Below are 24,732 nucleotides of genomic sequence, written 5' to 3' on the forward strand. Positions count from 1 at the left end.
GCAGTCTATTCAATTGAATATAAGTTTAAAAGGATTTGCAAATCATTGTATTCTGTTTTTATTTACAATTTACACAATGTGCCAACTTCACTGGTTTTAAAGTTCTTGAACCCAAGATCTCAGCCTAGATCCATTACATAACATCACTTATAAAAAACACATTTTTACCAATTCCTTCCACTAAGGACACAGCAAATATAACACAGCAAATAACAGAATACTTTGTAAACTTCTGAAAATTGTAATCTTTAGATTTTTTTCCAAAAGCAAAATTGATCTGTCTATGCAGAATTAAACATAACTTTCTTTTTTGGGCGGTGTACACGGAGAGCTGACCGTTGGGGTCACACGCTCAATAAGCTGACATTGCACACACACTCTGGCACTCCCTTCCTTTTCCTTCATGGCCTTACTCACACTCATCCAATCACCACACATTCGCGACTTTAAAGACAGTCTGAACTTTTTTCAAAAATGTACCCAAATTCTTTGAAGTGTGTACATGGTCCTTGTTTATTGTTGCAGTGCCAGGACTGAAATATTAGTCGATCCTTTCAAATCTTCTGTGCATAGAGTGCATGGATATGATATTGATGATGTCACCAATGTGAAGTCATGTGACCGCTGTCCTTCTTGACTCCCGTCTGATCAGGACCAGGTCTCACTTTGGAACCGACCACACCGTTCCATGACTGTCAGCATCTGTTCGGCGTCCTCGGACGACAGCCCTCCCTGCTGCTCGAACCCCGCTTTGAGTGCGTCACACACACTAGTCGGCATCTGTTTGGCATTTCTGTACAGACGTCAAAGAAATGTTAAGAAGTGTCATCAGAATCCACACCAGTTTGCTCAGAACTTACCCTGCTATGTAGAAGTAGGCGCCTTTATTGCTTATAAGGTCCCAAATGAGTGCAGCATTCTCGCTGACACGCTGTTGTACATAAATCTTCTCTTCCTGGAATGACAAAGTCGGACAAATATTCTTTAATGTATCAAATTAGTAGGCAGTGGTGGAAAATGTTAGGACGCCCCTGTTTGTACTCCTTTTCCACCAACATTATGCATAGAAATCTTTGCCGAAATGGCCCCCATTCTCACTCTGGTTACTTATGGGTTATGACTTTCTGACGTCTGACCAGCCTGACCTTATATACAATTATACAATAAAACACACACATACACATATATTTGCTGAACAAAAATATAAACGCAACACTTTTGTTTTTGCTCCCATTTTTCATGAGTTGAACTAAACGATGTAAAACTTTTTGGCATTCTCTCGATGAGCTTCAAGAGGTAAGTCACCTGAAATGGTTCTCCAGCAGTCTTGAAGGAGTTAGCTCATCGAGAGAATGCCAAGAGTGTGCAAAGCTGTAATCAGAACAAATGGTGACTATTTTGAAGAAACTGGAATATAAAACGTGTTTTCAGTCATTTCACCTTTTTTCGTTAAGTACATAACTCCACATGTGTTCATTCATAGTTTTGATTAGAGATGTCCGATAGTATCGGACTGCCGATATTATCGGCCGAGAAATGCTTTAAAATGTAATATCGGAAATTTATCGGTATCGGTTTCAAAAAGTAAAATGTATGACTTTTTAAAACGCCGCTGTACGGAGTGCTACACGGACGTAGGGAGAAGTACAGAGCAGTTGCGTCTCCCAGTCATACTTGCCAACCCTCACGATTTTCCCGGGAGACTCCCGAATTTCAGTACCCCTCCCGAAAATCTCCCGGGGCAACCATTCTCCCGAATTTCTCCCGATTTCCACCCAGACAACAATATTGGGGGCGTGCCTTATAGGCACTGCATTTGCGTGCCGGCCCAATCACATAATACCTACGGCTTTTCACACACACAAGTGAATGCCCCGCATACTTGGTCAACAGCCATACAGGTCACACTGAGGGTGGCCGTATAAACAACTTTAACACTGTTTATAGTTTATTATTCTTCGGTCAATCGTAAACAAAATAAACAAAAAGTTGTACATTCATAGATTGAAAATGAAAATGTTGCAGACCGAAAGGGTTTAGGCTGAAGTTGAACACTAATTGCGCCTAACCCTATAAACAATGTCAAGTACAAGATGAACTTCCGAAAATTATGAAATGTCCTTTGTACAACATATTATAAATACACATTATACACAACATAAACACAGTTCAATTATATACACAGCAAAGGCATGTGAAATATCCTTGTACACGTGTTAAACCTTTGTACCAATTTATATACTATATACTGTTACAAATATCGGCCACACAGTGAACCCACACCAAACAAGAATGAAAAACACATTTCGGGAGAACATCCGCACCGTGACACAACATAAACACAACAGAACAAATACCCAGAACCCCTTGCAACTTGAGTTGATTTATTTTGGAAAACCTTGTTACATTGTTTAATGCATCCAGCGGAGCATCACAACAAAATTAAGCATAATAATGTGTTAATTCCACGACTGTATATATCGGTATCAGTTGATATCGGAATCCGTAATTAAGAGTTGGACAATATCGGAATATCGGATATCGGCAAAAAAGCTATTATCGGACATCTCTAGTTTTGATGCCTTCAGTGACAATCTACAATAGTCATGAAAATAAAGAAAACGCATTGAATGAGAAGGTGTGTCCAAACTTTTGGCCTGTACTATATATATATATATATTAGAGATGCGCGGTTTGCGGACACAACCGCGGAGTCCGCGGATAATCCGCAGGTCGGGCGGGTGAAATAAAAAAAAATTCGATTTTAAATAGATGCGGGCGGGTTGCGGTTAAACCAATTCAGAAATATATATACATAGTTAAATGTTGTTACCCACATACGAAAAACGAGCAGCACTCTTTGAAACAGTCAATTATTCATCAGGCAACAAGTGGCGCAAGTGAGCGCTCCTTCAGCGCAGCAGGGCGCATTTTAGAGGCCAGGCGCTCTCGCATGAATCCTGGCACTGTAGATGCCATTTTATTCCTGCATAGTGCTAACAAAAAAAAAAGTAAGTAGACATACGGTTGGATATGTTAAACGAATTAGTCTACGTTACCTAGGCTATACCAAATAAGCCCATGTCTAACCTATATTAAGTTCGGTCAGCTGAATAATTTTGATGGTTACGTGTTGTTTGGGCGCACTACAATGCAAAGGAATTAAGGCAATTGCGTTGTTTCTGTGGTGGGCTCTCCTATTTCTGGGGCTGAGGTTGCCGAGGTAGTTAAAAAGCTCCTCGGTGGAAAGGCCCCGGGGGTGGATGAGATCCGCCCGGAGTTCCTTAAGGCTCTGGATGTTGTGGGGCTGTCTTGGTTGACAAGACTCTGCAACATCGCGTGGACATCGGGGGCGGTACCTCTGGATTGGCAGACCGGGGTGGTGGTTCCTCTCTTTAAGAAGGGGAACCGGAGGGTGTGTTCCCACTATCGTGGGATCACACTCCTCAGCCTTCCCGGTAAGGTCTATTCAGGTGTACTGGAGAGGAGGCTACGCCGGATAGTCGAACCTCGGATTCAGGAGGAACAGTGTGGTTTTCGTCCTGGTCGTGGAACTGTGGACCAGCTCTATACTCTCGGCAGGGTCCTTGAGGGTGCATGGGAGTTTGCCCAACCAGTCTACATGTGCTTTGTGGACTTGGAGAAGGCATTCGACCGTGTACCCCGGGAAGTCCTGTGGGGAGTGCTCAGAGAGTATGGGGTAACGGACTGTCTTATTGTGGCGGTTCGCTCCCTGTATAATCGGTGTCAGAGCTTGGTCCGCATTGCCGGCAGTAAGTCGGACACGTTTCCAGTGAGGGTTGGACTCCGCCAGGGCTGCCCTTTGTCACCGATTCTGTTCATAACCTTTATGGACAGAATTTCTAGGCGCAGTCAGGGCGTTGAGGGTATCTGGTTTGGTGGCTGCAGGATTAGGTCTCTGCTTTTTGCAGATGATGTGGTCCTGATGGCTTCATCTGGCCAAGATCTTCAGCTCTCACTGGATCGGTTCGCAGCCGAGTGTGAAGCGACTGGGATGAGAATCAGCACCTCCAAATCCGAGTCCATGGTTCTCGCCCGGAAAAGGGTGGAGTGCCATCTCCGGGTTGGGGAGGAGATCTTGCCCCAAGTGGAGGAGTTCAAGTACCTCGGAGTCTTGTTCACGAGTGAGGGAAGAGTGGATCGTGAGATCGACAGGCGGATCGGTGCGGCATCTTCAGTAATGCGGACGCTGTATCGATCCGTTGTGGTGAAGAAGGAGCTGAGCCAGAAGGCAAAGCTCTCGATTTACCGGTCGATCTACGTTCCCATCCTCACCTATGGTCATGAGCTTTGGGTCATGACCGAAAGGACAAGATCACGGGTACAAGCGGCCGAAATGAGTTTCCTCCGCCGGGTGGCGGGGCTCTCGCTTAGAGATAGGGTGAGAAGCTCTGCCATCCGGGGGGAGCTCAAAGTAAAGCCGCTGCTCCTCCATATCGAGAGGAGCCAGATGAGGTGGTTCGGGCATCTGGTCAGGATGCCACCCGAACGCCTCCCTCGGGAGGTGTTTCGGGCACGTCCGACCGGTAGGAGGCCACGGGGAAGACCCAGGACACGTTGGGAAGACTATGTCTCCCGGCTGGCCTGGGAACGCCTCGGGATCCACCGGGAGGAGCTGGACGAAGTGGCTGGGGAGAGGGAAGTCTGGGCTTCCCTGCTTAGGCTGCTGCCCCCGCGACCCGACCTCGGATAAGCGGAAGAAGATGGATGGATGGATGGATGGCGTTGTTTATTGTGGTTTTTTTCTATTCGAGATATACTACTATGTGTGAATAATTATTTGGCCTCGCTTTCAAGTGAAGCGCATCTTCGATTGGCGACAATGTAAGGTTATTTAGCCTGCTTTGTTTGTCGCGACCGTCTATTTTCATTATAATTCAAGTTTGATGATAAAGTGCAGTCTGATGGGTTTGATTTCCCCCTTCAGCTATTTGCCTTGGCCAATAAGTTGCAGGTAATTTATTATTATTATTTATTTAATTTATTTTTGTTTAAATACAGATGACATACATATGTTATTGTATAATTTAAGTTTGTGCGCGTGATTGACAGCCTAAGGCTTATGAGGCACATTATTTATTTCTTTTTTTATTTCAACTTAAAAACGTATGAGCCTATGCCTACACCATAGGCTATGTGTTTATCTTTATTTTCCTGCCTGTCGTTGACAATGGAGATTGTCTGATATTTTGTCATGGCTGCAGATCAATCAATAAAGGTTAATATTTGTCGCGAAATTGTTCACTGCTTCACTGTGCACCCCGCCCTCGTCCCTATTTGAGCATTATAACGTTAACAAGTTAATATTCATTGAAATAAATTCAGAACATTTTTTTTACCTAACGAAAATATAGGCCTAGTGTTTCTAAAACATTTTTTTAACTTCTTAAAAGCCTCGTTCTGCTTGCTGCAACTGCGCACACAAAGTGTGAGGAACGCACTCCTGATCTGAGGGCATTGGCAACAATAGTCAACACTTTCTTAATGGAAATGACAATAATATTATAATAATGATAAATAATATTATCACGCATTAATATCTCTTAGCCACGAATGCGTGGCCAAGAGATATTAATTTGTGTGTGATGATACTGGGTAAAAGGAGACGGCACTGAGACAGGGAGAGCGTTTGGACTGGGGTGTATTTATTCAAAAGGGAATTATATATATCTCTATATAAATATATATAATAATAATAATAATAATAAATATATATATATATATATATATATATATATGTATAATTCATACAATATACTATCCAATATATTATATGATATTATACTATATATTATATTATATATATCAATAAATATATATATATATATATATATATATATATATATATATATATATATATATATATATATATATTAGATGTGTATGTAACCAAACAGGAAATGGGTGTCAGACTATGTGTGGAATTTAACTGGAGGGTTTTACCGTAAGTGTTGGAGGTGCGTGTTGAGAGGAGCGGTACTGTCAGACAAGGGCGAGGCAGGCAGGGTTTGTCCAGGGGCGAAAGCGTGGTCGGGAGCAGGTGCGCCGAAAAGGGGGGGGGTAAAGGAGACGGATTCTAGGGGCCCATGATGGAGGGGCCCAGAGAGGCCCCTAATGATGATGAAATTATAATACAGAAAAAATAATGACACTGTGTTGGGGGCCCTGTAAAGATTCTTTTCATGGGGCCCAAAATCCCTAGCGGCGCCCCTGGTCGGGAGGTAGGAGGAGGATCTCTGGTGGCGGTTGTTTAAGTAGTCGTCCCTCTCATCAGTGCCGGGTGTGTTGATTGAAGATGGAACGCAGCTGCCAGCAGCTTGAGTGACGCGCGCGCGAGCGTGCTTGGAGGTGCACTCAGCGCGGCTCCCAGATGATTGCGCACTGGTGTGCGTCTGGGCCGTGACAGCGTGGCACGCATTGAATGTCTCTGCTGCATTGGATCAGTCTCCTTTTTTTAACAGGCAAAAGCTTTAAAACCTCAATAATGCCTTGCATCGTCTATATTAGATATATAACAACGGGCGGGTGCGGGCGGGTGCGGTTTTGATAAAATGTTGGTTCGGGTGGATGGCGGATGGTTGACGACTATTGTGATGCGGTTAAGGATGAAATAATTGCCTACCCGCGCATCTCTAATATATATATATATATATATATATATATATATATATATATATACATACGTATATATATACATACATATATATATACTATACATTGTAGCTGAGATAGGCTCCAGCGCCCCCCGCGACCCCAAAGGGAATAAGCGGTAGAAAATGGATGGATGGATGGACATACATATATCCATATATATATATATATATATATATATATATATATATATACATATATGTATACATACACACATACATATTGATTTGCTCAAAAAAGTATCTGCAATGATATAGCAAACTAGGTACAGATGTAAAGTATATTAATGGATAATGTAATAAAGACATCCATAAAAAACATCTGCATTTACTCTTCCTTGGTTTATTTAACCAGTTGTTTAACTAATGTAAGCCACTTTTCATTTTGTTGGCGCAGTTGGACTGGATGTGAGGTGTGTGTTGATGAGAGACGTCACGTGACGGGTGTCAATAAAGAACGTGCCTCAATGGTGGTAGTCTTAGGGTCTGTTGTATTTTTGTCTCTGTACCCGCACCTGTTCTCACCCTCTCTCTCCCCCCCGACAGTGTGGCGTGCAGCTGGCTCGAATCAGCAGGGCACACCTGATCGTAATTAGGGTCGCAGGTGCAGCATTTGGGTGCCAGAGCTTTGTACGGCAGCCAAGTTTTCCTTGATCTCGCTGGAGAGAATTATTGTTTTTTTCATGCCCGGTTTCCCAGGTTTGCCTAGTGTCATTAGTTTTTGTACTTTGGTTTTCTTTTGTTGTATTTTCATGGCGTGTTAGTTTTTTCCGCCATTGCCTTTTGTTTGCTGCCTTTTGTGTCTTTGTCCATGTGATGTCAGATGAAACAAAAATTTAGCTGTTTGGCCACAATACCCAGCAATATGTTTGGAGGAGAAAAGGTGAGGCCTTTAATCCCAGGAACACCATACCTACCGTCAAGCATGGTGGTGGTAGTATTATGCTCTGGGCCTGTTTTGCTGCCAATAGAACTGGTGCTTTACAGAGAGTAAATGGGACAATGAAAAAGGAGGATTACTTCTAAATTCTTCAGGACAACCTAAAATTATCAGCCCGGAGGTTGGGTTTTGGGCGCAGTTGGGTGTTCCAACAGGACAATGACCCCAAACACACATCAAAAGTGGTAAAGGAATGACTAAATCAGGCTAGAATGAAGGTTTTACAATGGCCTTCCCAAAGTCCTGACTTAAACGTGTGGACAATGCTGAAGAAACAAGTCCATGTCAGAAAACCAACAAATTTAGCTGAACTGCACCAATTTTGTCAAGAGGAGTGGTCAACAAATTCAACTAGAAGCTTGTGGATGGCTACCAGAAGCGCCTTATTGCAGTGAAACTTGCCAAGGGACATGTAACCAAATATTAACATTGCTGTATGTACACTTTTGACCCAGCAGATTTGGTCACATTTTCAGTAGACCCATAATACATTTATAAAAGAACCAAACTGGGATGTGTTTTTGTGACAAACAAGTATGTGCTCCAATCACTCTATCACAAAAAAATATGAATTGTAGAAATTATTGGAAACTCAAGACAGCCATGACATTATGTTCTTTACAAGTGTATGTAAACTTTTGACCACGACTGTATGTATATTTATATATCATCCATCATAGTGTCTTAAAAGTGTGCAGTTTTCTACTAAAATAAGAACCTTTGTCAAGGCTCGAGACAATTTTTCATGTTGACATTAATTTTTATGAGAGACTCTGCTTCACTATACAAACTTTTCAGTTTACGAACCACGTTCAAGAACCAATTAAGTTTGTAAATCGAGGTTCCACTGTATAGTGATGCTCCCAATATAAAAGTGCAATTACATTTTTTTTCTGCATTTATAATAAAAAATAAAGATGATCAGAAAAATTATTGTTTCTTCAACTATTTTTTGTAAAACACGCATTAAGGCTATTTAATGTGTTTTATTTGATTACTCGATTAATCGAACAAATTAATCAATAGATTACTCGATTACTAAAGTAACTGATAGCTGCAGGCCGAATGAAAAATAGAGATGTCCGATAATATCGGACTGCCGATATTATCGGCCGATAATGCTTCAAAATGTGATATCGGAAATTATTGGTATCGGTTTCAAAAAGTAAAATTTATGACTTTTTAAAACGGCGCTGTGTACACGGACGTAGGGAGAAGTACAGAGCGCCAATAAACCTTAAAGGCACTGCCTTTGCGTGCCGGCCCAATCACACACAAGTGAATGCAAGGCATACTTGGTCAACAGCCATACAGGTCACACTGAGGGTGTCCGTATAAACAACTTTAACACTGTTACAAATATGCGCCACACTGTGAACCCACACCAAACAAGAATGACAAACACATTTCGGGAGAACATCCGCACCGTAACACTACACAAACACAACAGAACAAATACCCAGAACCCCTTGCAGCACTAACTCTTCCGGGACGCTACAATAAACACCCCCGCTACCCCCACCCCACCTCAACTTCCTCATGCTCTCTCAGGGAGCGCGTGTCCCAAATTCCAAGCTGCTGTTTTGAGGCATGTTAAAAAAAATAATGCACTTTGTGACTTCAATAATAAATATGGCAGTGCCATGTTGGCATTTTTTTCCATAACTTGAGTTGATTTATTTTGAAAAACCTTGTTACTTGTTTAATGCATCCAGCGGGGCATCACAACAAAATTAGGCATAATATTGTGTGTATTCCACGACTGTATATATCGGTATTGGTTGATAACGGAATCGGTAATTAAGAGTTGGACAATATCGGAATATCGGATATCGGCAAAAAAGCCATTATCGGACATCTCTATGCAGGCCGAATGAAAAGTACTACAGTATAAAAATAAAATTTTAATTGAGTGAATAAAAGTTAAAGTACCACTGATAGTCACACACACACACACCAGGTGTGGCGAAATTACCCTCTGCATTTGACCCATCCCCTTGTTCCACCCTCTGCAAGGTGAGGGGAGCAGTGAGCAGCAGCGGTGGCCGCGCTCTGGAATAATTTTGGTGATTTAACCCCCCAATTCCAACCCTTGATGCTGAGTAATTGAGGTGTTTCCAGGTGAGTGCTCTGAAATATAAGTCAAAGGCATCATATTGAGTCATGGGGTGAACCTGGTCTCTGGAGAAGGCAGAAAAGAGCCTCAACTGTCCAACTGCCATCATCTCCTCCCACTCGGACCTGAAGTAGAAGTCTTTGGACTCGGATCGACAGCCAAAGAACAGGACATTGTCTGGACGGTAAATAAGTCAAAGAGGGGAGTCATCTCCATGAGGCCCCACTCAGAGACAAATCACTCTTTGGAGGGGACATACTCACCATGCCTACCCTCAGCCGTCCTCTCTTGTAAAGCTGACCTGAAGGGCGCCACTCCTGTTCCTGGTCCAACCATTATGACAGGGATGTCCTTCTCCGTGGGAAACTTTAGACTTCCCTTCTTCACCCAGAGAGGCACATAAACATCTTCTGCAGAACAAAGTCCAATCACATGAGGAGGGCTGTCTTCTTACCAAAGAAATGAGAAATAACTAAACAGAGCTGAACTGAAATATACAAAACATTTGGAAAGAAGGCGCTACTCTTGTTTTCTGAGTCATCCGTATCAAAAGGACAGATGAAAACCAAATACATCTACCGTAGTCTCTATTTCAGTGTTTTTCAACCACTGTGCTGTGCCGTGGGAAATTATGCAACTTCACCTAATTGGTCACAAAAATATATTGTTTTCAAATCAATAATTATAATCTGCAAATAATGTGCCGTTGCTTAGTATCTGTGCTGTGTAGAGCTCGGCGGGGTAACCACGTAATACTCCATGTCAGTAGGTGGCAGCAGGTAGTTAATTGCTTTGTAAAAGTCGGAATGTGTCGGGTGAGATGAGGATGGTTTGTTGTGATCACAATATGCAGGTAAAAACGTATGTAACGCTTAAACCAAAAATAAGGAAAAGGCAATGAAGCATAGGAATGGCTATGCAAAACACAAGTAAAACTGAACTGGCTACCAAGGAAACAGAAACAGAATGCTGGACGACAGCAAAAACTTACGGCGTCCACAAAGTACATCGGTACATGACATGACAATCAACAATGTCCACACAAAGAAGGATAGCAACAACTTAAATAGCCTTGCTTGCTAACACAAAGCAGGTGCGGGGAATAGCGCTCAAAGGAAGACATGAAACTGCTACAGGAAAACACCAACAAAACAGGAAGGGCCACCAAAATAACAGCGCAAGACTAAACTACACAGGAAAACACCAACAAAACTCAAAATAAGGCACGACGACCTGGTGGAGTTTCATTTTTTAACGTTTTCTGCTGGTGGTGTGCCTCCGGAATTTTTAATGAAAAAAACGTGCCTTGCCTCAAAAAAGGTTGAAAAACACTGCTCTATTTACTCTAAAAGTCACACATTAGTGGTATTTAGGCGTTCAAAGACGTGGATGACCTTTTGTGGGATGGAGGGAGGCTAACCAGGTGGAGCAGAGACCCCTTCGTGGTTTAAACATTTTGGTTTTGTACTGGACCACAGCTACCAGGACCTGCAGCCTGTTAGGGTGAGCCTGCGAGAGGGAGGGAGGGAGGGTGGGGGTTGAACTTACCAAACACTGTTGAGGAAGGTGCATATTTTTGAAGAACAAGTGAATAGCTGTGTTCAAGTGAACTACCTGAAGAGAGGAGGCGATGGAAAAGGACCTCGGTTGGATCTGAGGAAAAAGATCGAGCAAGTAGTCGGCTCTGAGTTGTGCCGTCGTGTGGGGGAAGTCGGCCAAGACCTACAGCAGCAAGAGCACATTTAATTAGCTGATATGCCTCAAAAGTACCTGCTAGTCGTTGAGAAGAGCAATATGCGTTTTTTGGCACCGACCAAATCCCGCCAGTCCTACTAGGCTCCAATTCATGTCAAATCCAACGGTGCCATGTTACGGTACCTGGGTTGCGCGTAACGTTACGTCGAGGTTGCAGACTTAGCCTGGCTCTAACCAGGTGGTAATTATAACTGCAGTGAAAGTCCTGAAGGTTAGTATTACCGTTTAAATCAAAATTAAAAACTAAAACTAAAAACTTTCTCAGTGGCCTTGTGGTTGGAGCACAGGTTTCAAACTCAAGGCCCGGGGGCCAGATCTGGCCCGCCACATCATTTCAAGTGGCCCACAAAAGCCTGGAAAAAATGTCTCAATAAAATGCTTCATTTTTTTTTTTACTAATTTTGACAGAGAAAAAAAATCCATATCTTTTAAACTGTAATAATATCTAATCATGCCAAATATGTGTTTGTTTGTTTTATGTCATTAATTTAATGTCAAAGAAAACCAATCAACATAACATTTAAAATAAATAATGAATGAGAAGGAGCTGAAAGAAATGAAACTTATAATATCCGCCCCGAGACAGTTACATTTGTTGGGGTTGAATATTATATTGTGATATACTGTGTTACAAAAATGTTTGTACAGATAAAAAATAAATAGTTAAATATCTTCTTGTCACCTTTACTTATGATCACAAAGCCAGTTATCCATCAATTTGTACATGAAAATATCTAATAATCAAATGCATCGGCAATTGTGAAATAATATAACGAGGTTTACCCCAAAAGGGACAAGCGGTAGAAAATAGATGCATGGATTATACATTTGATGTCCAATGATATTTTTTTTAAAGTCAGATGCATCACTCACTTTTAATTATTCATGATTAATCACAAGTTATTACGAGCATGCTAAATTAAAATTATTTAAAAAAACGGCCCTCTGAAGTCAGCCATTACTGCCATGTGGCCCTCAACGAAAACAAGTTTGACACCCCTGGGTTAGAGCAGTGCCCCCCAACCACCGGGCCGCACAAGAAATAAAAAAATAAAAAAACATTTATTTTTAATTTTATTAAATCAACATAAAAAACACAATATATACATTAAATGTCAATATATATCAATACAGTCTGCAGGGATACAGTCCGTAAGCACACATGATTGGGGACCACTGGGTTAGAGTGTCCACCCTGAGACTGAAAGGTTGTGAGTTCAAACCCCGGTTGAGTCATACCAAAGACTATAAAAATGGGACCCATTGCCTCCCTGCTTGGCACTCAACATCAAGGGTTGGAATTGGGGGTTGAATCACCAAATGATTCCCGAGCGCGGCCACCGTTGCTGCTCACTGCTCCCCTCACCGCCCAGGGGAACATGGGGATGGGTCAAATGCAGAGGATAATTTCACCACACCTAGTGTGTGTGTGACTATCATTGGGACTTTAACTTTAACTTAAAAAATATTAAAACTCACAGACTGACTGGTGCTATAGCTCGCTAGCTTAAATGCTGCTAACATGAAAACAAGAGACATTAACGTCTTTCCCCGTTAAGAAACAACAAACCTCAATCCAATCCCATTCAAATAAACACATTACTGTCTGAGCAACAAATATATTCAAATGTGCACATTGAACCTACAGGTCGTGCTGTCATGGCACAGAATAATCGATCCAAGATATACAAGACGGTGGTTTCACGGTGCGTTGGGACCGCTGAAAAAAGTAGGGCAACCAAAGAGTAGAACGCCCACCAGAAGTACTAAATATTGATAAGATTTTTTTTGCAACACACTTTTCATTGAAATAAATACTAAAGTCCCGAAATACAAACCAATATTTAAAATAATAAAAGTTTAGCTATAAAAACTGATAAAATACTAAGACTAAAAGTCTTAGTAAAACTAAGTATAAAAAACAAAAATTCAAAATAGTAAGTTTTCTAATAGTGTATGTATTTATTTGAGTTTTTTTGTAATTTATTTTAAACTAGGGATTTCCGTGTGTGTACAGTATAAGTACTTCTTAAGCACATTCAACAAAATTACGATTGTAATAATGGTGCTAATTTTGGTCACAATAACAATGATACACAATTTTCATATGGTTACATTCCTAACTCTAACACTTAGCCATCACACCAGCAGCACTGAGAGCAGACTCAGACTTAGAAATGTAATAATAAAGCAAGATATAACAACTGGACAGAAGTTATCATGATCAGCTCATTTTAAATGTTCCAATAAAAAATTTGACATACAAAAGTACGGAAAATTGGTACTGTTGAGTACCGGTATCGATTCCCAGGTGCCGGGAATTGGTGAAATGTGAAAGGTACACAACCCTAGTCCAAAAAGACTAGAAAGAGCCGCTAGATTGGTTACTACTTCAAAAGTGTCTGAATACTTGCAAAATATTGCGGACGACTGACACAGTATGTTCTGAGATTCTCTCACAAGCCAGATGCATATGAGGTAACAATGCCATCTACTGTACTAGAGATATTCACAGTCCCATTATAATGTGTTTATGACTTAAGACGAACAATAACAAGCCTGTGAATGTATGATGGGAAGTGAAGTGAATTATATTTATATAGCGCTATTTCTCGAGAGACTCGAAGCACTTTACATTGAGACCCATTATTAACATTTTTAAGGTAGATTTAAACAAGTGTGGGTGGTTCACAAAATATAACTATTCCAGTTACACTAAGACATTTAATAGGACATTAGTTAAGCTTTTAAGGTAAAAAAGTTTAAAGAATAAGATGCAAGGCTTGACTTGTCAAGGGTGTACCCCGCCTTCCGCCCGAATGCAGCTGAGATAGGCTCCAGCACCCCCCGCGACCCCAAAAAGGGACAAGCGGTAGAAAATGGATGGATGGATGGGCTTTACTTCCAAACGCATAAAATTAGCTATGTACATTAAGCCATCTACAATGGCTGGATATGAGGCTCTCTTTCGGGGTAATGAGAGGAGTAAAGACCACGGAGGTTGGTCAACATTACGATAGTACAGAAAAAGTAAAGTTACTACTGTCATCACTGCTTCACATGTCTAGTTTTAGATGTTTTAATTAAATAAATAGACTTATATTTACATTTTGAAGTCACGGTTTCCGCGCCGCCATGTTGCAAATATTTTTTCACAGCTGGGCGCGCCAAGGATTTTGGGATATAGAAATATGCGAAGGATATTTGACATGTACACTTGTTGCTAATGGGAGAAAAGGACACATTTGTTGGCCGCATTCGAAGAACACTTAAGAGTTTTTTGATTTGGGACAGCCACGGAATCACTGAATTTCAAATGTTACGCTTCAGCTTTAATGTGAAAAAATAACATTCTGGGAATGATCTTGCTCCTTTACATGTGTTTACCTGATACACTGCCATTTTTGGGAAGCCATATCCTGGGTGATAGTCACATGACAACCATTCCAAAATATTTTGTATATGTCACTTAGGGAATCAATGTGCATCATAACAAAAAGGGTAATACTAAATAAATGGATAGATGTTGATAGTCCAACTCATACTGACTGACTGACACAAGCTATGGTAATGATATCAGTAGAAAAAACTGTAGTTTAGATAATAATGAGTCATATATTGGAATATAGGATCCATTATTTGAATTTGTTTTAACTATTAAAGGAAGCTAAAATATGACTTATTTTATCTTTGTGGAAAATATTGGACTCAATGTGTTTATGAGATGCGATGCAAGTGTAAGCCACTGTGACACTATTGTTCATTGTTTAAATGTTGTTGTTTTGGTTTTTTTATAAATGGCTGTGATGATAATGTCAATGAGGGATTTGTAATCACTGCTATGTTGGAATTCTTATGAATATTTGAAGGTACCAATAATTGTCACACACACACTAGGTGTGGCAAAATTATTCTCTGCATTTGACCCATCACCCTTGATCACCCGCTGGGAGGTGAGGGGAGCAGTGAGCAGCAGCGGTAGCCGCGCCCGGGAATCATTTTTGGTGATTAGACTTAGGCTTCCTTTTTATTGTCATTCAAATTTGAACTTTACAGTACAGATAAGAACAAACTTCCGTTGCATTAGCTCATGGTAGTGCAGGATAAAAAAGCAATAAGGTGCAGATATAAATAAATAGATTACTGTACAGATAAATATATTGCACTTTTGCATATGCATCCACGTTTATGCATGTATGTTATATTGTCTTTATATTCCAGCGAGTGAATCCATTTTTGGGGGGAATTGAGGGGATAATTATGATGCGTTCAAGAGTCTTATGGCCTGATTGATACTGTTGTTGATATTATTCATTTTTATTTGATTTCTTCTGGAATGTTTTGTGTCATGTTTGTGTGTCCTTTCAATTGCTCTGTTGATTGCTATTCTGAATGTTGCTGGGTTGGGTTTGGTCTTGGAATAGTATTATTATGGTATTATTGTGTATAATTTTGTTTGATTGATTATTTAAAAAAAATAAATAAATAAATAAAAATATTACGCTTCAGCTTTAATGTGAAAAAATAACATTCTGGGAATGATCTTGCTCCTTCACATGTGTTTACCTCACACACTGCCATTTTGGGGAAGCCATATCCTGGGACAATTCCAATATCATTTTTCTACACGTCACTTAGGGAATCAATGAGTTCCAGTCAAGTACAAAGCTAAATAGGACTATTTGACCAGATTTGAAGTATAGTCACTGTGGGATATTCGATAAGTCAATTAACCAACGATAAATGAAAATTAAGTCGGTAAATTTTCAAGCGTCAATAAATCGCCATGTGCATGCTTCAAGAGCATTTATGCTTTTTATCACTTTCAGAAGCTGTGCAAGTTTCTGCCATAGCGAAAAGAAAAGGGGGTGAATCATCTTCTTCTTCTTCATTAGGTGTCTTTACGTCTTTGTGCGGAGACGAGGGGCCTCTGGCCCGCTATCATCACGCAATGCAACTGGTTAGTATGTAGCAGCTAACATTGATAAAACTGTCACAAAAGCAAATGCCACTGCACCAGTGTCGGAATATTTCAGTCTAAACCTTTGGAACAAGATGAACATATCAACACCGAGGAGCCAGTTTGCCTGCACTGAGGCGTTCGGTGAACAAGTTAGGTCAGTGTAAAAAAAAAAAACGAAAATGGTGTGCGCTCACAGAAAGTGTGATTAAATACATCGCCAAAGACATGCTGCCATGTAATACTGTTATAAAACTAGCATTTCTAAAAATGCTGCAAATATTTGACACCTAGTTGTCATGTCATGTTGCTTTTTTTTGCATATGACTTGTTAATACATCTGCCTTTACTGTAGTGTTTATATTGCTGCTCTGCACTTTTAAGGAGGTCCCCAGATTGATTGTCAGTGAAGTGTAACTTTGTTTGTCAATACTTTATCTAGCTATTTTATTTATTATTTTGTTTGTGTATATTTGAGGACCAACCCCATATTTTATTGCTTTTTCTTGTGATTTTTATTCAAGTGCAACATTTTGCTAACAAACAAAGTATATTTTATTATCATTTGCGTTATTTAACTTGGAGATTTAAAAGTTAACAATCCAACTACAATGTTACAATATATTAAAAATACAAGTTTATGGCATTTAAAAAGGATATACGTTAGGGATGTCCGATAATATCGGACTGCCGATATTATCGGCCGATAAATGCTTTAAAACGTAATATCGGAAAATATCGGTTTCAAAATTATCGGTATCCGTTTCAAAAAGTAAAATGTATGACTTTTTAACACGCCGCTGTGTACACGGACGTAGGGAGATGCGTGCCGGCCCAGTTACATAATATCTACGGCTTTTCACACACACAAGTGAATGCAAGCATACTTGGTCAACAGCCATACAGGTCACACTGAGGGTGGCCATATAAACAACTTTAACACTGTTACAAATATGCGCCACACTGTGAACCCACACAAAACAAGAATGACAAACACATTTCGGGAGAACATCCGCACCGTAACACAACATAAACACAACAGAACAAATACCCAGAACCCCTTGCAGCACTAACTCTTCCGGGACGCTACAATATACTCCCCCGCTACCCCCTCCCCCACCTCAACCCCGCCCACCTCAACCTCCTCATGCTCTCTCAGGGAGAGCATGTCCCAAATTCCAAGCTGCTGTTTTGAGGCATGTTAGAAAAAATAATGCACTTCTGACTTCAATAATAAATATGGCAGTACCATGTTGGCATTTTTTTCCATAACTTCAGTTGATTTATTTTGGAAAACCTTGTTACATTGTTTAATGCATCCAGCTGGGCATCAAAACAAAATTAGGCATAATAATGTGTTCATTCCACGACTGTATATATCGGTATTGGTTGATATCGGAATCGGTAATTAAGAGTTGGACAAAATCAGAATATCTGATATCGGCAAAAAAGTAATTATCGGACATCTCTAATATACATGCATTATTATTACGGTATGTTAATTTGGTCTAAAAAAAATAATGGCAATACTATCGTCAAGCAAAATGTGTTATCGGCCCAAGCCTAACTGTGGGTTATAATGGGTTAGGCTTAAAATGTAGATGTAAAATGCATTGTAATTATTATCAACCCTCCACTGACTCTGAACGCTAAGCCCCTACCTCCAGACAGGTGCGGCGTGGTCGGTTGCAGTAGCTGTGCAGCTCCTCTTGGCCTTCTGCAGAGCTAAACTCGACCAGCTTCTCAAGCTCCAGCTCGTTGGTGGAGAAGGTGGCGAGCAGCTCAAAGAAGGAGCGTCGAGGCACGGCCGCAATGTCCAAATACCTCTCCACCAGGTAACTCACAGTGCAGGGCTGAGAAAGCCTGCCAGGGACTGAGCACACACGACAGGTTTTGCCTATACCACATCAGGCAGACACAATTGTGCAACATGGTTCCAATACAACCACATTCCTGTTTTTTGTTACATAATACATTTGTTACATGGTCATAATTTGTTTTTAGCCCTACTATAAAGATGTATTTTTTTATTAGGTATTTCTCAAGTGCTGTTAAAGAGAGCAATGCATTTTTAACACAGCTTTTCCAAGCATCCTACTTTCACTTTGGATGCTTCCAATATATTTATTTGCACAGAGGAACAAAGTTATTTCAGAAAAAAACTAACATGCCCAGACTCAAAATTATTAACCCTCTTAAAAACTACCAGCAGTTTGAGAGACAGCAAGTGTTGGAAGCCATGTGGTCTGGTTAATCAAACCTATTTGAAGTCACCAGTAAACCGTGACTGTGTAAAAGGAAGCTGTAGAGCAGTGCGAAAGATTTAATTCATGCTGTATTATTCAAGCGTCACGCTTAAAGCAAAAGCAATCAGTTTAAACTTAAGAAATATAATCAATGATGCACACAAAGCAAGTGATGGATACACAAAGTTAGCACAGTGTTTCCAAGTGTCAAGAACTGGAGTGTGAAGTATGATCAAGAAATTCAAAGACAGTAAGATGGGACAGAACAAGCCGGGCAGAGGTCGGAAAAAACTATTTTTAAAGACTCTGGAAAGAAATCTGGTGAGAGATGTGTCTAAAGACCACAGAGCAACTGTCAAGGCAATACATATATATATATATATATATATATGTATATATATATATATATATATATATATATATATATATATATATATATATATATATATATATATATATATATATATATATATATATACTGTACATACAAAACCCAAAAACTAGTGAAGTTGGCATGTTGTGTAAATTGTAAATAAAAACAGAATACAATGATTTGCAAATTCTTTTCAACTTATATTCAATTGAATAGACTGCAAAGACAAGATATTTAATGTTTGAACAGGCATCAAATTCCAAATGAGCTAACATTTGCAAAAAATAACAAGGTTTTCCAGTTCGAACGTTAAGTATCTCGTCTTTGCAGTCTATTCTAGTCTATTAGGGCGGCATGGCGTAATGGGTAGAGCAACCGTGCCAGAAACCCGAGGGTTGCAGGTTCGCTCCCCGCCTCTTACCATCCAAAAAATCGCTGCCGTTGTGTCCTTGGGCAGGACACTTCACCCTTTGCCACTCACACCGGTGAATTGAATGATGAATGATAGGTGGTGGTCGGAGGGGCCGTTGGCGCAAATTGCAGCCACGCTTCTGTCAGTCTACCCCAGGGCAGCTGTGGCTATGAAAGTAGCTTACCACCACCAGGTGTGAATGATTGATGGGTTCTAGATGTAAAGCGACTTTGGGTACTTAGAAAAGCGCTATGTAAATTTCAGTTATTATTATTATTATTATTATTCAATTAAATATAGGTTGAAAAGGATTTTCACATCATTGTATTTTGTTTTCATTTACAATTTATACAACGTGCCAACTTCACTGGTTTTGGGGTTTGTTTATATATATATATATATATATATATATATATATATATATATATTTATATATGTATAAATACACACACATACATATATACTATATATATATTATTACATACATATATACATAAATATATACATATATACATAATACATATATATATATATATACACACACACATAGTATACAGAAACACATACTGTATATACAGTACAGTATATGGCATTAAAACAGCAGGATATTTCTGTCTAACAGAGGAGAGACTGACTGATGATTGTGTGACAATATTCACCGGTCTTATTCTTTTATTTCTATTTTAATATGACACTGAGTTTGTCTGTGTCTAATTTTTTTGGACAGAATATTTTAACTGTAAAAAGTGTCACGCATTCTGCTGTATGTGTGCTTGGTTCTCTTTTTTAAGGATTACTTTAGGTCTAGGTTGTTCAACATTAGTGAAAGAGATTCCTAAAATGTCGCAGATAAGGGTAAAAGCTAAAAACACAATACACTTACAATATGACTAATGAATGCCAGAAATATGACAGACGACCTCAAAAACTAAATGGAATTGTGCAGCCTTTTTGGTGAATAAAAGAATGTACATGAAAAAAATAATGTGGGATTTGTAATATTAACTATAACCGATAAAACACTGAATATTAAGAACATATGAACGTCTCGCCTCTTTACTTCCCAGACGACCGTGTTGAGATCAATCTTTTTACAATAAAGCAAAATTCAACAAATATGCAACAAACACGGCGAAACATGTACGCAAAGAACAAAAAAGCAGCAGCAGAATGGATTGCTCCTACTAACTGCTTTGATAGCCACCTGGAACGAGACGATTTTAGCAAGTTAGAATGCAAAAAAAAACTAAAACCTTTTGTCTTCTTGCCTCTCCTAAGTATTGTGAACAATAGAGAATATTTAAAAAAAGTGCAGTTCCCCTTTAACCACAGGCCATAATTTGCCCATGGCTGGGCTAAACTTAACTTTTACCATGAATACAGCTTAAACCCTTACCTGCAGAGCCATTTGTGCTTGAAAGAGAGAATCGAGTCTCCGGATCCAATCTCAACAGCTGACAGAATTGCTGAACGTCCTCTGGGGCATTGCAAGGATACATCATCACCACGTCACCTGCAGTAAAACTACCCAAAACAACAGCAGCACTGAGCTGTGGTTTGATTGGTGATGTAAGCCAATACTGTATGAAACAGTGCAGTTCACCGCAATCTGGTTATTATTACAAACAGTGTGGATGCTTGTTAACCTGTGGCTGTTTGGATTGTCATGGAGATTGACCCCATTAATAAGCACTCATAGTTGCACAGTATGTTGTACACGGTAAGCAGTGTTGACTTATATCATACCTGTATGTTATGTAATGTGTTATGTTATGTTATTTGTGGTGTTGTGAGTTATGCTTTTGTTGAATATGTTGTGTAACAACAATATAACATAACAATGTTATAAGTTGTGTTATGTTGTATTTGGTGTTTTGTTATATGCTGTGCTATGTTATATGTTGACACATGCTATATGATGTGCTATTTTACAGTATATGCTGTATTGTGTTATATTATACGCTGTGTTGTGTTAAATGTTGTTTGGCATTATGCTACATGTTGTGTTATATGTTGCGTCGTTTTAGTTTATATGTTGTGTTATGTCATATGTTGTATTGTCTAAGTACACAGACTACATCTAATGCGGCGGTCGGCATTTTCAAAAATGTAGGAAAATGAAAAAAGTTTTTAAAAAATCTATTTGTTTTAATATGGTTTCTGTAGGAGGACAAATATGACACAAACCTTCCTAATTGTTAGAAAGCCCTCTGTTTAACATGTTTGTGTTAATGCTTAACTAATGAAAGTATTTGACTAGCGCTGTTTTATCCTAATTTTGGCAGTCCTTGAACTCACCGTAGTTGTGTGGACTGTGACGCAATAGTTTATTTACATGTATAACTTTCTCAGACGCTGCCACAGAAAAGTGTTTTATTCCCCTCCTTCGTTGTCTAGTTTTCTCCACCAAACGTTTATGATGTGCGTGAATGCACTCTGCAGCATCGCATGGACATCGGGGGCGGTACCTCTGGATTGGGAGACCGGGGTGGTGGTTCCTCTCTTTAAGAAGGGGAACCCAAGGGTGTGTTCTAACTATCGTGGGATTACACTCCTCAGCCTTCCCGGCAAGGTCTATTCAGGTGTACTGGAGAGGAGGCTACGCCGGATAGTCGAACCTCGGATTCAGGAGGAACAGTGTGGTTTTTGTCCTGGTCGTGGAACTGTGGACCAGCTCTATACTCTCGGCAGGGTCCTTGAGCGTGCATGGGAGTTTGCCCAACCAGTCTACAAGTGCTTTGTGGACTTGGAGAAGGCATTCGACTGTGTCCCTCGGGAAGTCCTGTGGGGAGTGCTCAGAGAGTATGGGGTATCGGACTGTCTGATTGTGGCAGTCCGCTCCCTGTATGATCAGTGTCAGAGCTTGGTCCGCATTGCCGGCAGTAAGTCGGAAACGTTTCCAGTGAGGGTTGGACTCCGCCAAGGCTGCCCTTTGTCACCGATTCTGTTCATAACTTTTATGGACAGAATTTCTAGGCGCAGTCAAGGGGTTGAGGGGATCCGGTTTGGTGGCTGCAGGATTAGGTCTCTGCTTTTTGCAGATGATGTGGTCCTGATGGCTTCATCTGGCCAGGATCTTCAGCTCTCACTGGATCGGTTCGCAGCTGAGTGTGAAGCGACTGGGATGAGAATCAGCACCTCCAAGTCCGAGTCCATGGTTCTCGCCTGGAAAAGGGTGGAATACCATCTCCGGGTTGGGGAGGAGACCCTGCCCCAAGTGGAGGAGTTCAAGTACCTCAGAGTCTTGTTCACAAGTGAGGGAAGAGTGGATCGTGAGATCGACAGGCGGATCGGTGCGGCGTCTTCAGTAATGCGGATCCGTTGTGATGAGGAAGGAGCTGAGCCGAAAGGCAAAGCTCTCAATTTACCGGTCGATCTACGTTCCCATCCTCACCTATGGCCATGAGCTTTGGGTTATGACCGAAAGGACAAGGTCACGGGTACAAGCGGCCGAAATGAGTTTCCTCCGCCGGGTGGGGGGGCTCTCCCTTAGAGATAGGGTGAGAAGCTCTGTCATCCGGGAGGAGCTCAAAGTAAAGCCGCTGCTCCTCCACATCGAGAGGAGCCAGATGAGGTGGTTCGGGCATCTGGTCAGGATGCCACCCGAACGCCTCCCTAGGAAGGTGTTTAGGGCACGTCCGACCGGTAGGAGGCCACGGGGAAGACCCAGGACACGTTGGGAAGACTATGTCTCCCGGCTGGCCTGGGAACGCCTCGGGATCCCCCGGGAAGAGCTGGACAAAGTGGCTGGGGAGAGGGAAGTCTGGGCTTCCCTGCTTAGGCTGCTTCCCCCGCGACCCGACCTCGGATAAGCGGAAGAAGTTGGATGGATGGATGGATGAATGCACAAAGGTGAGCTTTGTTGATGTTATTGACTTGTGTGGCGTGCTAATCAGGTTTATGTGGTCAGTGAATGACCGAAAGCTAAGCGATGTAACCATGCTATTTAGGCGAGCTGTATGTACATATGGCATCATTATGCCTTGTATGTAGTAGGCCTGAGCGATATATCGATTTTATCGATATATTCAAGTTTTTTGTTGCAGACGATTAAAACGTTTTTCTCCTTTGGCTCCGTCATACTTTTTGGCCCTCAGGAGCTTGTGTAGCTTGCGCTGTCCCCTTACTTTCTTAGCGGCACACATAGCAAAACATGGCTAATACTAACGCTAATAAGAGCGAGACGTTGGTTTCTAAAAAAAAAAAAAGTGTTGTCAGTACTTTGGTTTTGCGGCAACAGGTGTGGAACAGGAGACTGCACGCTGCAAAGTTTGTTTCTAAAGGCAGCATCACAACAAACTTGTTCCAGCATCTGAAACCAAAGGCTCCAGCCGAGTGCAAGAAATTCAACTCCTTACTAGGCGAACAAGACACAACAACAAACTAACTAAGGGCTAAAAATCCCTATAGTATGGTGCAATCATTTACACATGTTATGATGATGCCATGTATGATGAAAAAGAGGCACAATAGGTAGAGCGATCACTAAAGCAGTTGCTCTGCACACCGTCAAGATGTGGGAATGAAAATTGGCTGTATTTACTTAATCTACTTACTGAAACAAACTATAGTCCCCTCAATGTTTTACTTCATTATTTATCTGGATACAATGTATAATACTACAACTTTATTTACAGAAGTATTTTATTCAAGACAGAAGTTTGAAGTTTCCACTTTATTGAGCTCAATGTTGGAGATTAAAATTGTTTATTGGCATGCAAAATGTGCAATGCTACATTTTCGTTAACAGAAGTATTCTATTTAAGCAGAAGTATTGCTTCCAAAGAGAAGCTCTTAATTCAATTATTTGAAAATGATTCCATAAAAAGTACAGTTTATATCTGGTCTAAAAAGAACCACAATATACAATTTAGAATTTTGCTAAGAGTAAAATGCAGTGTATGCAGAGTAATTTGAAACTATTAGTTTTTTAAATAAATAAATAAAAACAATATTTTGAATTATCTATGTCATTTGTATTCAATGGTTTCTTTAAAAAGTAGGGGGAAAATCCATTTACAGTTTGAATTCTGCCTGGTGACGCAAGATTCAAGTACCCCAGCTTTAATACTAAGAGGAGATTTTAACTGTTGGCTTCACCCCCAGCTTGATTGCTCATCACCCGAAACTACACGATTTCAGTTTTATGAACATGGCGATAAAGCCGGTAAACTGTTAGCTTATCAACTATGCCAGATATCAGTATCCATCCCAATCCGATTCCGGTATAGTTACGAATGATCTTGAAATCAATAATTT

The 24,732-nt window shown here is 40.5% G+C and overlaps 1 protein-coding gene across 3 annotated transcripts in view; it reads right to left on the minus strand.

Moving 5' to 3' along the window:
• Positions 1–485: 485 nt before the first annotated feature.
• The window catches only part of ndor1 (NADPH dependent diflavin oxidoreductase 1), a 44,790-nt gene continuing 20,543 nt past the window's right edge, over positions 486–24,732 (minus strand). For all 3 annotated transcript variants that reach the window (XM_061980614.1, XM_061980613.1, XM_061980615.2), the window contains 8 exons: positions 20,870–20,997; positions 18,104–18,315; positions 11,342–11,449; positions 11,122–11,236; positions 9,991–10,137; positions 9,786–9,904; positions 861–955; positions 486–793 (listed from right to left, as the gene is read on the minus strand). In XM_061980614.1, the coding sequence (XP_061836598.1) occupies positions 649–793; positions 861–955; positions 9,786–9,904; positions 9,991–10,137; positions 11,122–11,236; positions 11,342–11,449; positions 18,104–18,315; positions 20,870–20,997 (1,069 nt within the window). In that variant the 3' untranslated portion in view covers positions 486–648. The remainder of the gene's footprint in view (positions 794–860; positions 956–9,785; positions 9,905–9,990; positions 10,138–11,121; positions 11,237–11,341; positions 11,450–18,103; positions 18,316–20,869; positions 20,998–24,732) is intronic.

This window comes from Nerophis lumbriciformis, linkage group LG20 (genome assembly GCF_033978685.3).
Source record: "Nerophis lumbriciformis linkage group LG20, RoL_Nlum_v2.1, whole genome shotgun sequence".
In the NCBI taxonomy this organism is placed as follows: Eukaryota; Metazoa; Chordata; class Actinopteri; order Syngnathiformes; family Syngnathidae; genus Nerophis; species Nerophis lumbriciformis.